The sequence below is a fragment of the Ptychodera flava genome, chromosome 8 (genome assembly GCF_041260155.1).
Source record: "Ptychodera flava strain L36383 chromosome 8, AS_Pfla_20210202, whole genome shotgun sequence".
Classification (NCBI taxonomy): domain Eukaryota; kingdom Metazoa; phylum Hemichordata; class Enteropneusta; family Ptychoderidae; genus Ptychodera; species Ptychodera flava.
In genome coordinates, this window is record NC_091935.1 from 18,567,869 (window position 1) to 18,586,795 (window position 18,927).

At 37.9% G+C, this 18,927-nt stretch overlaps 1 protein-coding gene across 2 annotated transcripts in view; it reads right to left on the reverse strand.

Annotated features, from left to right (window-relative positions):
* Positions 1-16,162: 16,162 nt before the first annotated feature.
* The window catches only part of LOC139138716 (angiopoietin-1 receptor-like), a 60,680-nt gene continuing 57,915 nt past the window's right edge, over positions 16,163-18,927 (reverse strand). For both annotated transcript variants that reach the window (XM_070707223.1, XM_070707222.1), the window contains exon 22: positions 16,163-18,823. In XM_070707223.1, coding sequence (XP_070563324.1) covers positions 18,785-18,823 — 39 coding nt within the window. In that variant the 3' untranslated portion in view covers positions 16,163-18,784. The remainder of the gene's footprint in view (positions 18,824-18,927) is intronic.

Sequence of the window (18,927 nt, forward strand, 5' to 3'; positions counted from 1 at the left end):
AATGAAATGTTAATGAACGTATTCGTATTTATCGTACGATACTGTGTGCGTGTACGTAATCTCAACATAAAAATGCTCGGTCTCGGGCGCAGAATTTCCGACGATCGATCTCGCACACGTCCATTTTCTGCATTTGGGGCTAAAGTGACGAAAATACTCAAACAAGACAACAAAGACACACAAGTTGATATAATATAATAGCAATAACCCCTTCGCAGTCGGGTATACACTCGATTTTGGTACAATTCGCTCCATATAGCACTCGCCTATCGGCTCGTGCTATATGTCGCGCATTGTACCAAAATCTCGTGTATACCCTCCTGCGGCGTGGGTTATTGTTTAAATAATCAATGAATGAGTAAGCTTATGTGACTTTGAAAAGTCTTATGATACCTGAGCCAATCGTACGCGTATCCTACATGTAAAATGCCTGTTCCACACACTTAATCGTGCTTATTTATTCCACACAATCTATCCATTGAAGATAATTTTTAGGCGACTGACGATGAATGTGTGGCAAACGTTCAAAACACAGCGAAATGGATAGTTGTGATATACAGAGTCGCTATTCTGGCGTGGAGACCGTGACTGTGCATGGACATGCAGATAACAGCCATGTCTCGCCATTGCTAATCAGTTCAAACAAAACAGCTGATAAAAATAGACATACAAAATGCATGTTATCATACTCTGAACGCAAACATCCAAGATATGACAATGTGTGGAGTTGCTTTCTCTGTATTCCATATCGGTGGATACTTTTATTAAGTATTATAAAACCATGCGCTGCCCGTCGCATTGTGATTGGTCGAGCTGAACCACGTGACTGACCACAAATACACAGTAATGGTTTGTTTACTTGCCCGTGAATATGAATAATAAGATTAACAAATCAAAGTATCCTAACTTTACATTTCAAAGGTAAATCATAATCAATCACAAAATAAAATGGAGCACTTGTAGGTCAAGTTGAGATACTTATTTTCTGAAAACATCTCCGGATTTGCCAATTTTTTACAGCGCGCTTGACAGTGCGTCGCGTATTGTCGTTCGCTCCTGAAATTTTCGTAAATTTTGACGGTTTTCTTGGGTTCGCTGATAATATAATGGAAATAACAGACTCCGCTCTGACCATTAACGTTTATTTGTGGGCGCGGGCTCGAGGAAAGCAAAATTATTGGGTTCGGCAAGCCTCGCCCGTTAATTTTTGGCTTTCCTCTCGCCCTTGCCCACAAATAAACGTTAATGGTCAGCGCGTCGCCCGTTATTTCTATATTATAAAACCATGCGCTGCCCGTCGCATTGTGATTGGTCGAGCTGAACCACGTGACTGACCACAAATACACAGTAATGGTTTGTTTACTTGCCCGTGAATATGAATAATAAGATTAACAAATCAAAGTATCCTAACTTTACATTTCAAAGGTAAATCATAATCAATCACAAAATAAAATGGAGCAATTGTAGGCCAAGTTAAGATATTCTCCGGATTTACCAATTTTTTACAGCGCGCGTGATAGTTCGTCGCCTAATGCTCAGTTTCTGGGGCCCAGTTGTCGTTCGCTCCTGAAATTTTCGGAAATTTTGACAGTTTTCTTTGGTTCGCTGATAATATAATAGAAATAACAGACTCCGCTCTGACCATTAACGTTTATTTGTGGGCGCGGGCTCAAGGAAAGCCAAATTAACGGGCTCGGCAATTTTTGACTTTCCTCTCGCCCTTGCCCACAAATAAACGTTAATGGTCAGCGCGTCGCCCGTTATTTCCATAATACTTCGACTCATGATAACAAACCGTGCGCGCGGAAAGTTCATTGTATGAATGTATTGGCTGTATATCGGAAGCTGCCATTAAAGTTAAAGGTATGAGGTAACCAATGTAATTTTGAGCTTAGACCTGTGATTGTACTGTGAAGTCTGCGTGTAGAATTAATCGAATTGAACGTCTTTGTATACACTCTAGATTTTGAATATTTGCAGTCGGTGTGGTGCCCCAAACATTAGAACAATAACACAAAATAACAAAAGTAGAATAAAGCTACGGCTGCAGTAAAATATATTTCTAGAGAGCAGTGTAAGGAAACGTTAAACTCTTGATAACAGATGTTTTGGCTGGACCTTGAAGTCAATGTGCTGTATATGATCGGTTCAATTGAGGTTATGATGAAGCATGACACCAAGTATGTATTGACTTGAAACCGATAAAAGTAATACGAACTACAAAATAGCAATGTAGATTAAACTTTTCATGTTAAGGTAGTATGCACCTCGAAAGTGAAAGACTTAAACTTTTGCTCAAACTTTCCTTAAATGATCTTTCAGCCATTCACTTTCAAAATCAAGAATAAAAATCGGGGGTCACCGTGCACATTTTGGTACTAGAGAAATAAATCACCCCAAAGTTAAGGATATTTGAAATTCAAAATGGCCGCAATCCCTGTGTTAACTCTATGGAGAAAAATAAAATTTTCGAATTTCGAAAAATTGATCCGGTGAAAAGTTTTCTTACGCTAAGAGGTTTAAAATGAACCCCACAAGTGGTATATCAGAAAAGAATTGTAAAAGTTTGAGAGTTCGAATATCTGTCTCCGAGGTGCGTTTTACCTTAAAGCAGTGTCGTTCATAACAAAATGTGATTATTATGTCAGTGGCAAGTGCCCATAAATAAATTTTCGATGTTTGAAATATTTTAATATATTAGCGTTTCAGTAAAACAGTGCATCTTGAATGAATGCCTTGTTATAATTGACGTTGAACGTTGCTCTAGTGTATCTCAACTTTTTGACTGCAATTTGATTCCGTGCAAACTTTCTGCAGCTCCGGTTCCATCCTACAGCAATTCATATGTTTATGATGATAAACAAGGAAAACGTGTGGCTAAATGAAATGATTAAACTAGTATGAAGTTGTCATTTCGCAAATCTCGTTTGTGCTTGCCACACACAAATATCTTAAATCCACTAGGTGAAGACGCAAATCTCAAATTTCTTTCCCTGCAGACAAAAGTATCTGAACCATTTTGCTACAGACAGAATTCTCTAAATCCGGAAGCATCCCTACATGATTCCAAGGCACGTCTTACAAAAACCACTTTGCACCATATAATTTCGTCCCATACCATTTCTCACCAAAACAACTTCGCACCAAAACAACCTAGTACCAAAATTATTCTCTATAGAATTCATTTCACTCCAAGACATTTCGCTACCAAAACAACGGCACCTCCACTCAAACTATTGCCCAGCAGTAAAGCTGAAAATTGACATGACGCTAGTCAACAGAAATTAAAAAGCAAGCACATATCATCCCCACCAATGAAACCAAACACCAAATGTCTGCCACTGTGTCGACCCAAGCTGTATTTTGACTTACGGAAGTTGAATTCATTATAGATGTGTTTTTACATCTATGGATTCATAAATTTCCATAATACAGTCGGCCCAAAAATATATTTAGAGGAATGATAGCCAAGATGAAGGAAAACAATTCCGGACAAAAATTAAACCTATCAATAACAGAGTTTGAACTAATGTACATGTGTGATTTTCTGTCTCTGGAAGAAGTAATTGAAATGCAACATACAAAGTTTGTTTGGCCGTGAATTATGCTCCGTAACCGTGTGCCGTCTTTGGTAAGTGCTGTATTGAAAAGGAGTCACTTTGGCCATTACCGTCGGGGTCAGTTTGTACATGACAACAAATTTGATGAATAAAACGTGAGAGAGGACATATTGTACCCGGAATGAGACGGAATTATTGCCGCGATCACATGCACTAACTAAATCTAACCCTAAAAAGTCTATAATGGTCTTCATTTGATTGATCAGAAATTTTGACAGAGATTTGAAGAGAGTGCAAATTTATTTTAGTTTAACCTTATTAGTTAGTGTGTGTGGCGGTTTTGACGTCATCAGTTTGTGGCTAACCACTTGTAAAATGCTGCCAATAACCCGTTGTACCGAAACGAAATTGTAGTATCTGAAGCATAATTCAATGATCAATTGTGTCGAACGCCGCTGATAGATCTAACACGATGAGAATCACATTATGTTTGTTAATCAAAGCAGGATTATGCCGGCACCATTTACAAGTGTTAAAGCCACAAACTGATGACGTCAAAATCGCCGTACACAAACACAGACGCCCCCGTAATTGCGGCACTGACTAACTAATAAGGTTAAAATAATATGAATTTGCACTTTCTTAAATCACTGTCACAATTTCCGACTGCTTAGTTTTTGTATCGGGTGAAGTACAGTGGGGGCCAGGAATTGGGGTTAGCTGACCAAATTGTCGGACGGAGCGAGCGAAGCGAGCGGAGTTCCGCTTGGTCAGCTAACCCCAATTCCTGGCTCCCACTGTGCTTCACCCGACACAAAATCAAGCAAATGAAGACCATCACAGACTTTTTAGGGTTAGGGTTAGTTAGTTCATGTGATCGCGGCAATAATTCCGTCTCATTCCGGGTACAATATGTCCCCTCTCACGTTTTATTCATCAAATTTGTTGTCATGTACAAACTGACCCCGACGGCAATGGCCATATTGACCCCTTTTCAATACAGCAGTTGCCAAAGACGGCACACTGTTACGTAACAGAATTCAGAGTTCATTCAAATGCAAATAATAATCAATATGACGGCCAAAAAATCTTTGTATGTTTTCATTTGCATTACTTCTTCTACAGACCAAAAATCACACCTGTACATTAGTTCAAATTTTTTGTCCACAAATTTGTTTCCTTTATCTTCGCGATATGCCTTCCAATAGATTTTTAGCCAGGCTGTATTATGGAAATTTATGAATACACGGATGTAAACAAAAAAAATCTATATTGAATTCAATTCCGGAAGTCCAAATACAGCTTGAGTCGACACAGTGACAGACATTGGTGATTGGAGTCATTGGTCACGATATTTGTGCTTCCTTCTTAATTTCTGTTGACCGGCGTACGAATGCCAATGCTTTATCGATTTGTTCCTACAGGTTCCAATATTATTCCGATGAATGGTAGGGGGCTTATTCTTTGTTGTCCAAGTCTCCTCAGTTCTCTCATTTCACCGCTAATCATTGTCTTCATTTGTGGATCCTCAAACTTTCGCCCACACCGAAACCTTTGAAGGCATGTGGATGCATGCCATGCGAAATTGGATGGCTTCACACCTTTCCAATTATCTTTATGAGTTCATGTGACGGAGGCGTTTCGGCGATAAAGCTAAGGCGTGCTTGTTCAACATATTTCAATTCTCTGTCCTTCAAGTTTACAGTCCCCTTCATCGATTAATTGCAAATCTGCACATAACACCATATTATGCCAAATGTTTTGAGACGGTCTAAAAACTACTATCACGCCTACATTGACAACTCAGGAGGCCACTGCTGCCGCTGATGTGTGACACTGGGAGTTCAATGCACAAACCAGACCAAGTTCGTGCTAGTGACAATATATGCACCCTAAATCATTATATTGGCGGCGAATTTCGTTTTGTTCTGCACTCGTTGATCGGCGGAATTTTTATAATGTAATTTTCGTGGCATATCCAACGAATTGTTTGTTCAGGTTTTCATCTACAATAGCAATGAGATATCGCATTGCATACATGTTGAGTGACGAACCATTTTATATAAAAGTGTATCCTGTCAAAAACGGAACACACACCTTTCGTATTGTAAAAAAGGCAGCAAATGACAAATTCAATAATAAATGTCAAACACAAACTTTTCAACATATAAAACATCCTAAACAAGTGACAATTTAATACTTTGACTGTGCAAATACAACAAATAATATGAAAAAATTCAAAAAATAACAAATATGCACAAAAAAACACGACAATGCAGAGAAAAAAATAAAGACAGGCAATAAAGAATCAATGCAGAGGCATAAATTCAATAAAAGAAGGAAAATGCGTAAAAGACTTTCAAATCATTACAAGTGAATATTACAAATTCATCAGTTCCTGCTTAGCATTATCATCCTAACGTTTATATGAAACATTGCATCCCTCTCTCGCAACTTGTTCTCATGGAGTACAGGTTATAGGTAGTGCTTCACATGCTGCAGGTGTTGGGTTCGACCCCCGGTAGCGGTAATAGTTGTTGTGTAAAAAAAACGTAACTTAAAGTTAACACTTCTCTCCCTTGTCATTAATCAACCGTTGCTTCCACATAGGTATCAGGCTTGCTGAACAAGACATGGATAGAGTAATAGGATACTGCAAAATGAGGGAAAGGAGTGAAAATAGTAAAAAATTGGGACCCTTCTTTTCAATCATTTCCCCCTAAATTTCCAAGCCCCCATTCCTAACTCTTACTCCCAATTTATCGCCCCTTTTAGAACGTAACCTTTGACCTCATTTCCATAAGTACGCACATCTTTGACGTCATCAGTTTGTGGCTATACCACTTGTAAAATGGAGGCCTTATGCCATTATGAACACGGAGGAGAGTAGTTTCTGTGCCATGGTTAGCACGGTACGCGCTCTAAAACTTTGTGAAAAGACTAAATATAGTAAGGCGATGGTTCAATTGCTGATCAACAGCCCGTTCGAGGACTTTCGATAAGAAAAGGAGGTTTGAAACCGGCCTGTAATTCTTCATAATGTTCTGATCAAGATTTACTTTCTTTAACAATGGACGAATTATCGCTGACGTGAAATGACTTGGAACGATGCCAGTTGTGAACGAATCGTTGAATAGATCCGCAAGGAAAGGTGCCAAGATGTGTATACAATTCTTCAACACTCCATGTGGTAGAATGTCGAGCTCACAAGATTTCGATGATGGCTGTTTCACTGACGCAATTATATCCCCAGGTGACACCGGGTCAAATTCCGCTAAAGTATGGGTCGACATCAATCTCACAGCTGTGCGGTTGTAGACCAATCCTGTCACGAAGTTGCGACACCTTGTTTTCAAAACGATTCATGAATGCCGATGGAAGCTCTTTCATTGGGATGTTGTTTGGCACGGCGTAGGATGAAGCTGTTGTCGATTCAGATAGGTATGCAACAATGGCAAACAATTAATTGTTATCTGCGTCTTCAATTCTAGTCCAATGATAAGCTGATTTTACCGCGGCGTGAATATTCTGCGCGCTTTATTACGAACATTTGACGATCGATTTTTAACTGTGATGTGCGCCAATTTATTTCCAGTTGACGAACCTCTCTTCTCTTCTTTCAAAATTTGACAGGGACGACTGTATCAAGAGCGTCAGTAACAACACCGCATGGAAATAAACATACAAATCCTCTGTATTGGTATTGCGTGGACGACCGATCATTTTGGATGAATAATATCAACCAATCAATCTGTCTGTGTTCATCGTACGAAAGTGACGCTGTGAGATTTTTACCTTGATGTTGGGCGATCGTTGAACATTCAGCCCAAAATATAATAAGCTGTGATCAGAGTTAAGCGAGTCGTCAGATCTGATTGAGAGTGAAGCAATTGCTCTGATGATCGCGTTATAAGTAAATCCAATGTGTGGCCTTCGCTGTGTGTTGATATCTTGATATGCAGTTGTAGGCCCACCGAGTGAAGAAGGTCGATCAGCTTACTTGTGTCGGAAGAATTTGTGTTCTCAAATAAAAAATTAAAATCCCAGCATAATTGAAATCCCCGGCAACTAAGGGATCTTTCATTTAGTTGAAGGATAGTATTTTCACTTCGGAGGACTTTAGATCACTAGATGACCATGTTAAACGCCTAAGTGAAAATACATTTGAGAAAATATGCAGTATATTCTAGGTTTCTAAATTTATGTCGGCAGTATCAGTCTAAAGGAAAAAATAAGTACGAATACTCTGCAAGCTCAAGACCATCCCTTGCAAATTTGTCTGACTATGTGATCTCGTCACTTTGCTACTTTGCACACTCTAATTGATTAAATCTTGATTAAGCTCTTGAGTCAGTAGTGACGATATATTAAAAAAAAATTCCGTTTTGAATAATAACCGAACATGTCCCTATGAGACTATAATAATTACGGTTTAAAATTTCCTTTATGAAAGTGGGATTATACATGCCTTCCTGACATATATTAACTTAGTATATTCCACAAGCAAAATACTCATCAGATTCGCAAGACGCATTTCCTTACTTAACAATAAGATTTCAGCTGCATATAGAACAGGCATGTGTGTCACGACATCCTGAACCCGGAAGTATGAAAAAAGGTACTGTTTTAAATAATAATCGAACATGTCCCTGTGATAGTATGATAAGACTTTACGGTTTTCCTTTATGAAAGTGTGATTTTACTTGACTCCCAGACATATTAATTTAGTATATTCCACGAACGAAATTATCATCACGGTCGTCACATACATTTCCTCACTTCACGATAAGAATTAAGTATAATAGAACAGGCATTTATGTTACGACTCCCTGAACCCGACAGTATAAAAAAAAACGTTTTACATAACATTCGAACGTATCCTTGTGCAACTATCATGAAACGTTGTGGAAAATGTGATTACAAATGCCTTCCTGACATATTAAAGGGCCAAATATCTGTATCTTTTAGCATTATTTTTGTGATTTTACTTCTAAACTAAAACAAGTTCTTGGGAATGTACTCATTGAGGGGTGTTTATACAAACATAATAAACTGTCCATTGGGACTGCATGTACAATTTTTAGCAAGACAAATAATAAACGTTTGCCCAAACATGAAATGGCGCCCTCATGCAAATAAAGCAAAATCACTGTAAATCATAAAATCATGCATATGTGCAACAGAGTAGTCCAATATATTGCATAGTGCGGAATGTTTTCAAGAGGGACATCATATGCTTTTGCTCCTTTGTAATATTAGCAGTTTTTAAAATGGCAGGAAATCAAAGTAACGGTAAAATTTAACTAGTCCAATTTTTCAGTGGTAAAATACCATATCCTTTAAATTTGTAGAATTTAAAGAAAACCTTAGAAAATAGAAAGCCTTTTTTCAAGCCAACAAAGTTCAACAGTTACAGATACAGGGGCTTTAATTGGGCATATTCCATCGGCGAAATTGTCATCAGATTCGCCTTATAAACTTTATCTTCACTTCGCAATAAGAATTTGGCTGCATATGGAAGAGGCATATGTGTCACGACATCCTGAACCCGGAAGTATGAACAAACAACGTTTACATAATATTCGAACGTATCCTTGATCATGTTGTGCGACTATAACTAAACATTATGTTTTTCTTTGTAGAAGTGAGATTACGAATGCCACCCTGAAATATTACTTGAGTATATTCCGCAAGGGAAATTATCATCAGGGTCGTCAGATACATTTCCTCACTTCACAGTAAGAATTCAACTCCCCTTTTAATAGCAAGATTAGTTCTCCACCCCGTCAGAATTAACCCTTTCTTACCTCGAAGAGCTGTACTTAGGCCAAATGGCGTTTTGTTAGCCAAAATACACTCGTCCTTTTAGCAAATTACTCCGCAAATACATAGTCTCGATTTCATAATAAACAAACACGGTACACATGAAAACAAGAGTTTCGGGTGAACGTACCTGTAAATGAAACTGTGAGGCACAAAATCAACCAACGTTGACGAGCATACATTGTTGATGTCGTAGTGAAAGACTTGCGTGTGACGGTGTGTAGGGAATCATGGGAAAAGTTTTAAGTACGTGTAGGCTATTACCCTTATTTCCTTACGTCAAAACTTATTCGCGACGTTTACGATTTAGTGATTTTGGCAAAAGATACGTGTTTTTTCAGGTTGTCAGCTTTTACTACACTTAGTTTTCTGAAATATATCTCAAAAAAGAGATTAAAAGTGAAGGGACCGTGCTTGGTCACATGAGGAAGTGGAGGTCAGTTCTGATATGCCAAGATGGTTTCCCATTGTTATTAAAATAACCTCTGTTATAGCTTCGCCCAGTTGAAAGGGACCATAGAAATGAAAATACGGTTACACCGCTGCCCCTACGCTTGCCTTTCAGGCTGATGACCGGGTCGACATTCAATAGACGGCGCCATACCCTACCTCCAGCTTTATAAACAAGTGTACAGAGGATACATAATTAGACACACTCTTACCAAAAAAGTCAATTATATTTTGCCTTTGTTGCGTTTCCTTCATTCCAACTGTTATTCTTATTTCAGAGATGCAACGGGACCATGCAAGAAAAGATAACATTATCAGGTGGACTGAAAAGTACGGGTTACTTGTTTGTCACTTGCAGTTCGTGTCGGAAATCGATAAGCAAAGACGTATTGTAACCGTAACATATCCATCGACACGTACATGTTAAAATGCCACGGAACCGGTATTTTCCACTTTCAGGATGTGTGTCTTATTGGCGGTATATGCCTTACATGGCCAACGCATATCAGACCAGGGTGTAGCAGGGAAACATTAATGGCATTCTCAAACGAGTTACTCCAAAATTAGCTAAAGCGACTGTACGTAGACGCTTGTTTCAAACTACTTCCTGGTCAAATGGAAGAAATTCAGTGCTAGAAAACGGCAAAGCCTGACACCCGTGAAAGGGATATTCAGAAAAGTTAGAAACCTTAAATTGTGTGTGCGTGCGCGCGCGCGCGTGTGTGTTTGTGATTCATTGTCCTCGATACCTCTCGGACTTCACCATCAAACGTCACGTAATTTGGTACATGTACAAGGCATCTTTAGGGATGAGACTAGATCTGTTTAGGTTTTGGAAGCTAAATTAATGCAACAATTCCGGGTTTAATGTGTTAGAAATGTACATTTATAATACAGCATTCTTTAAAATATATACTTTCGGGGTTTTCGATACGTTATCAAAATAAAGTCAAGTGAATGCGTACTCGGTTGCGCGCCATGGAAGGATATACAAATATCAAAACAATAAGACAGCTGAGAGAAAAAATACAGCTACAGTACAATGTCGTTCCATAACGCAGCGCAGGCAAACGTTTCACTCCTATGACAGATAGTTTGGCTGAACCGTGCGTTCAGCGTACTTCACTGAAGTATGATATGATCTCAGCAATCAAGATTTTAATGAAGTATGACACCAAGTAATTTTTGCTCTCGACACAATAGTAAATAAATTATTTAAAGAGAGAACAAGGCACTGCGTATGCAAGTGCAATATCTTTTATATAGAAGAAAATGGATTGTGTTTTGTTTGCATTCACACGTACAGGACGACTGACCAATGCTCCTGCGATCTTTATTTATTTATTGCTGTTGTAACTCGAGAATATTTTACTAAGGGCATTCAAAGTTGTATATTGGCAAATGTAGCTGATAGCGTATATTCAAATTTTTATATAGAAGCAGGTAATTACACGTACATGCCAGAAAATCCCAAGACAGTTTGACCGGTTGACCTCGCTGTTAATTTTATGCAGGAAATTACAATAACAATGCTTGGTCGAATGACGCAGTGCCTTGAGGGTGGGATCGCCAGTGGTATAGGGGGAGGAGTACCTTCCCGATGGTGATAAGTGGTGCGGATTACCGTCGCCTAGGTGACTGGCGTTGCAAATACCTGGACTGAACCCACGCGTGGACTGAACCATTTGGTTTTTTGTGGGTGTCGGTGGTACTTTGACAATAAAAGTAAAGATGCACAGATATTGAGTTTATTGTCTTGTTTATGAGCGGCCAGTATTTCCAACAGCATGAATTACGTGCATTTGCCCTAGAAGAAATAAATAATTTCGAATAAAACATCGCGAATATAACCACATTCCTTAAGCTCGAGGTACCCCAAAGAACCATGAAATCACCCGACTTTCGATTGAAGAGATGAGTTTTGCCAAACCGCGTATACAGAAAAAGTGGCAGATGACTTTATTTTTAGAATCATAGACAGTATAGCGAGATGTAAAAAATGTGAAAGAGGCTTCCCACCTAACTATCCTAAATGTTTTTGTGTCGAGTTTGTGTTTGATTCGTTTAGAAAATGTGTTCCTACATTCTTATCCGATTGTGTGTGTTAATAAAAATGTTTGTTTAACTTTGGATATTTGTAGAGAAGTTGGATTAGTGTGTACGGTAATGTTTAGTTTGTGTGGGGAAAGCTTATGGCGAGACGCAGCCGGACCTATGTTGTTACAAAAGTTGATAGAGTCGCCCTTTGACGCTTGCGTTTCGAAACCCTGGTGTGGTTTCTCATCAGTCGCGGTGTAGATTCTTTCCTTAGTTTGTGTTTGTGAAAATTTATGTTAATGCATTTTAGTGGTCTTGCTTTTCGATTAGAGAGGCAAGTATATTAATTTTTGTCACGTTGTGAGTCCGTTTGGCGGTTCGGTTTGTTTGTTCTATGTTTCTTTACTTCGGTAAATTTTGTTTTGACTGGTGTGTCTTTTAGATTTTTGCGGGGGTTTGTGAATTTTTAGGCAATAAGTACCACTGGGGGTACGGATTTTATGTTTATTGGATCAAGATACTCACAATATCCTGGTTGATGTGCTTGTTCTCGTACATTTTGATTCATAGTTCGTTTACTTTGTTTACTGTTTGTTCTGGCTTTTTGTGTATAATACTGAGTGTTGCGTAATTGCCTTTTGCATTCGAGTACGTAATCGTTTGTGTTGACAATAACGAAAACCCGACCCTTGTCGAAGGGTTTTTTCCCGAAATTTGTCTATTGTTTGCAAGCTGGTTTATCGCGATTCTTTTAGCACGCGACATGTTTTGTTTCCTTGTTTGAAAGGGTATCTCTAGAAGTGCGAGTTTAGCAGCTTCAGATAGCTTTCAAGTTTTGGTTTTGTTGTTTGTGGAGCCCAATTTGACTTTTCTTTGAATTTGTGTTGTTGCGATTGTTTGTGTCTCACGATGTAGCGTAGTCACATTTTACGACTTTATTTGTTGAAATCCTGAGGTGGTTTTATTCTGTTTGGTTTTGTTGGCGTCCGAATTAATTTTAAGGCCTTTGCCTAGTACTATTTTTTTTGAGTTTCATAGTTTGAGCGATGATAGGTTGTTGTTGAATTTCATGTTGTTGTCGGCTTTTCTTTGGAAATAGCTGATTTATTTCCACGGCCATTTTTTTCTGTTACGTTATTTTTATGTGTACGATTATTGTTATTTCTTTTAAGTGTTTGTGTGTTCTATGTCATTTTATGTTTTTTTGGTAGTTCTCTTTTTGGAGTATTTGGTGGCCCTAAAAAGGGCCGCTTGGTATGGGTTTTTGTTAGTGCTTGGCGCGTTTGTTTTGGCGATGAGCCTATAGCTTTTTTATGCTTCTTTTCGCCGATTCGATGTGCTTGGTAAGTAGGTGTTTGCCGCCTTCTTGTCACTGTGTGTGCGTACATGGACAGTCTGCATAGCCCTTGAATGTGGTCTCGATTTTGATCAAACTTACAATTTAGGAGTATATATCAAAAATGATAAATGATTTATGTTTTCACTGGGTTCACAAAAAGTTTCGCCCCGGTGTTCATTTTTGGCCCAGGAATTCCATCTACCCACCCTTTACAGAGTAGTAAGCTTATGGGGCAAGTAAACATGGATGCGCCGGTGCGATTCAACGATCAACCTGTATATCGCATCGAAAGTCAACAATTTTACGGCACGGACTATATGATTTTATAAGTTTATACACAGTCCCTCGTGGATAGAGAGACTGTGGTTTATATAAAAATTATAAGGCGCGGGGTATTATATATTGACTGATTACTGTGTAGCTATAGATAGGCTACATTCAGGACGGGCAGCGACGGGCAGTAATTAGTAGGCAAAACAGGTGGTTTTCACCGTGGGCAGAACTCGGTGCAATGATACTGAACATTAATAGTAAGCCTGTCACCTTGAATGTAATGCTATAGGTGAAACAAGGACTTCAAACGCACGATGGTACAAACAACACCACAAGTGAAACGTACACATAGAAATACACGCGTTCCTACGTTGTGCCACGGTCCCTCGCGTGGTGTGCCCACCCTGGCCACGCGATTAAAATATGACTGATACTGCTGGATAGTGTTAATTGGGTCGGTAAACAGTCAATTAATAGTTTAATTGACTACCTGGGTGATTGGCAGGTCGTGTCCAACGACGCATATGCAAAGCAGGCCAAAAGACAAAAGCCCCAAAGATATTGACAGCTGGCCAGGGGTCACCATGAATACGTAATGACGCTTCACTACGCAGAAACTGCGTAGTCAAGCCCTTCTTAACCGGTCAAACTCTCTTGGCATTTCCCTCATGTACACGTATATGTCACCTGTCGCGATTTTGCCACAGATACCATAGAAAGAGAAAATCTAACCAATCACAGATTTTAAGCGGGTGGCTGCTTTTTAAAAAACAGCGCCCTTGCATGGACATTTTGAATACCAGGGAGCGCCCCTGTGACCAAATATTGGCATGGTTAGATTACAAGTGACTGTATATCTTTAACCTCTATCTTGTGGTGTTAGCACAGACGTCTTTGTACTTGGCAGGTTCTTTACGACAAGTTAAGTAAAATTTGACCAGATGTGAATTGAATGTGCTTACGTGTTTTATAAAATGTTTATTAAGGGATCGTTCAGTTTTTACGGCCGGGGCCCGGCAAAATCCAGGGGGGGGGGGTCATCGTAATTTTGGAATCCGCGAAGGGGGGTCATCCCTTTTTCACTGGTAGGAAAGGGGATCACCACATTTTCAAAAACATAATTACCTACAATAAAGTTCACTTTATGCCATGATGGACCCTCTTTACGCTATCAGCTACATTTGCCAATATACAACTTTGAATGCCCTTAGTAAAATATTCTCTAGTTACAACAGCAATACATAAATAAAGATCGAAAGGAGCATTGGTCAGTCGTCCTGTACGTGTGAATGCAAACATAACTTCATTGATATGCAAGCTACACTAACTAAAATCTAATCAGTTCTTGCAATTAACATATGGTATCAGTCTACCACATCTTACTTGAATCTGTTAAGGCGTTTTTGAGTTATCGTGTAAACAGACAGACAAACACACACACTCACACACATGCACACACACACGGACAGACAGAGAGACAGACATACAGAAATCGCTATGCCATTAGCTCACGTGTGTGAACATGAGCTAAAAACCAACTACATTCTCTCTGTTGCTTACTCAGAAGGTTTCATATGACGTATAGTCAAGATGAAAAGCCAAACTGTAAAAATAGCGATTCGTTATTTTACCAAAGGTCAATGTCATAGCTAGAGTTTAAAGACATTGTTATAGACGTGAGGTTTGTGTCATATTCGCTTTCCAGGATAAGTTATGTAGCTATTAGCTTGTGATGATGACGAATATGCGATTTCACATGTCCATTAATGTACCTACGGGTGTTGCAAAACGTGTGTTGATCGATGGACATTTAAACAAAGCAAGTGAAAGTTGTGTTGATTAAGACGTACCGAAACCTGATTGAATGAGGATCTGACATGAAATGCTCATCGTGTGCTGCACTAGTCTAAGGACAATGTGAGGATAAATTATAAGTTTTCCTTCAATAACAGAATATCTTGGCAGATAATCAATTTCAATGAAAGTCGTGTCTAACATTCCGCTTTTTTCTTATTTCCGGCGGGCTTGAATCGTGAATAGTCCTAGTATAAACACCGAAAACAATGATTTTTGTGTTTACCAAATGGCATGTAATGAGTGTTTTGTGATGTTATGAGGTTTTCAGACAGAGCTCATCTTCGTATTATATTTTCATATCGCAAATTTATCTAAATCACTTTTGAGCGTGCCAATCTGTCACTTTCTTTGTGACGAAGTACACAAGAGCCTATCGACCTGCAAACCGCAATGAATAAGTCGGGATCACGTCAACCAATCTACGACAGCTATGGGAGCTCTCTTGTGTTCTGCCATACTTTATTGGCATTAACCACACTCAGGAGCCATGTTACTAGCACAATGGGAACATGAAACCATGTAAAATGGTATGTTTAAATGTAAAATTAGTAGAAATAGCGATAAAATACCAATGAAGCCATACATTGTCATTATTTTGTAATTATTGTTGTTCAAGTGTGAATTTTCACTTTGTCTCTATCTTTCTTAGATGAAAACAAAATTGACAAATGAGGTAGAGTAAAGACTGACATTTAAAGCTTACATTTCGGTGCCGTGATTTCTAGTTCACATATCTAAACTATGTTACAAGAAAATTCTGTTTCATCATGAAAAAAGCTGACGGAAATTGTTTATTTATCTGAAGAGGGAAAGAAGTGGGTCTTTAAGAGAAAGGCTCACTTTTTATATTTCTAGCCGAACCTGTGGTAGTCAAAAATTCGTATCACTTAAATGTACCAAATTACAGTGCAACGGTACTTTACATAGATGTTGCTGCATGTGAGAAGAGAGGAAAAAATCACTAGTTCCATGTATCAGAGGCGCGCTTGAAAAGAGAAATATATGCAACATTAAAAGTTCCTTAAAACGCTAGAACAGAATGATTCACATCTTCACCATGTATATGTTTAATTAATACTTTAGATACCAACATTTTAAATGGATGTTTTTCATATCACATATAAAGGGAAAGACACAGTCTGCCATCCTTTCGATTTGAACTTAATTAATTGCCGCCAACAAAAATTAAGAAACTAATTTACGGTTTCAAATATATTGTTGCAATCCCGACAGAGTCGATCTTATTGAAATGTTAAGTTCGTCCTAATGTAAAATTGTAAATGAATGTCAAAATTAAAGTATCACTAAACATGAAACGACTAGCAATTATTGGAAACATTGATATTTAACCATTGAATAGACAATGAAGATAACACACAAAACAATACTAAATGTTTACTGTTGTTTAAATCGACAAAATCAATCTGACTTGAATGTTATGTGTCTCTGACTGTCAGTACAACTGTATATATATCTTTTATCGAAAAATACGGTGTTTTAATGCAAAAGTTGTCGTAACAGAGCAATGCTTGCAAATTACAGCAGACAAACGGATGGTGTTCTCCATGCAAACTATATTATTGACATTAAAATAATCGCTTCTATCTGAATAATACATGGCGCGATATTTATGTACATCGCACATGTCAATATTACAGTATTGGGAGTACTGAAAAGTACTGACACAGATATACACATCATTTTGGAAAGTGCGCCGGTTGTTAAAAGAATCGCTGAACCGAAACGGTAATTGTTCATTATATCATCTTATGTACACCAAACATTCCCGCATTTTATGGAACAGAGCATGGAAACATGGAACTCGTTTATTGTCTACCACAAAGTTACTATTACTGTTTTCAGTTGTAATCTTTAAGTAAAGACACGGATGAGAACATTTTAATTGCTGAAAAGTTGACTTAATCGGAAAAAATGATGGATGTATTCTGTAATATTCAATCAAACTTTAACAAATCAGATAACCGTTCACAATTTGTCGACAATGACTTGCATTTGAAACAGGATGGACCGTAAAACTCAGTTTGTTCTGTTTGGTCCATTCAAAACTGAAAAAAATATTCAAGACCTACTTACAATAGAAGAGAAACTCAATGTTATTATGCGCAATGAAAGATGTTGTCAATGTGACTGGTACGATTTTCTATGTTCTAAAGACTCTTAGTAATTCCTTCGTAAAGGAAATCATGATTACTAAAATATTCGGTCGATTTTTAGGTTGAATTGTTCTTATATCTGTGGTAGTATCAAGAAGTGACACCTGAAACATCATTTTCTTACAGTAAATGTGCCAAAGTCTAAATATTAATTCGGTTTCCGTACGAAATCGATAATTTAAAATACAGTAACAAACTAAAGTGTAGTATTTTATAAACGAAAATGAAACGAAATCGTGTCATACTGACGCAACACAAACATAAGTATTTTCAATGGTGGTATAGAGCACTCCAATTAACTCTTGCTCAAATGATATTTTAGTGTCTGATTCACTGTCCTTATGTTCATTAAATGTGAAACCATGATAAAAACATGCAAGTGGTTAGATACTCAAACAGAAGCTTTTTATTGTTTTCTTGACCTGACCGCTATACCCCTACCTTTGATTTTAGTAATGAAACTTTCGAGGATCAAACGATCGACTGGTACTAGGTTAACAGCAAAACGTTATAAATTATTTAAAAGAACTGTTACAATTAAACATTTTAAATGATTATATCGGGGATAAATAGGCGTTTTCTATGGTGTTTGCATTATATCGTTATAAGTGGACAATGCAATTATAATACGATAAATAATTAACCGACCAGCAAGAGACAAAAACACTTTTGAGAGAGCAGAGGATAAAAAGTGCATCAAGTTAAAATGAGTTCAGTAAAATTCTAACCGGCAAGAGATAGATAAAACACTTGGAAAATCGCAGAGAATATATTTTGTTGCAGTTTTTGTCCTCTTCTTTCTTACAAGTGCTTTTTGTCTCTAGCTGGTCAGTCAATTGTTTATTGTACCCGTTTTCACTTGATGCAGTTTTATCCCTCTCTCGAGGTTGTTTACGCCACATTTCATTTCTCTAAAGAATGCGATAAATTCGGACAGTAAATATATCGATGGAAACTGAATAATGCTAGGAGACCTGCAAACGAATGTTCCGTGGTATACTGAAATCCTTGGTATGCAAAGAAATTATTGCTAAAACTTTTAAAAATGCTACTTTGGTTGAAGATTTAATGTCAATTTTTTCAATAAATCAGTGTTTTTATGGGCATCAACTGTTAAGAATTAAAATACGGTGATAACTTTTGTATTTAATCAAACTGATGTAACAGTTACTTAATGTCTTTTCGAAAACTAAAAATTCGTACTAAAATTGTGATTTAGGCGAAAAGACATTCTGAAATTTAGAAACCGCCTCTATGATGTCAGTGTCCGTTCAAGAAAGGTTCAAGGTTGTATATTCCGACTCGCTTTTCTGGAATGAAAACAATAATACTTTATTTTAGCGACATTGAAACTCAACCAAGTTAAGATTAACAAAAATGTCCAATAACAAAGGATCTGATTGAAATTCACAGT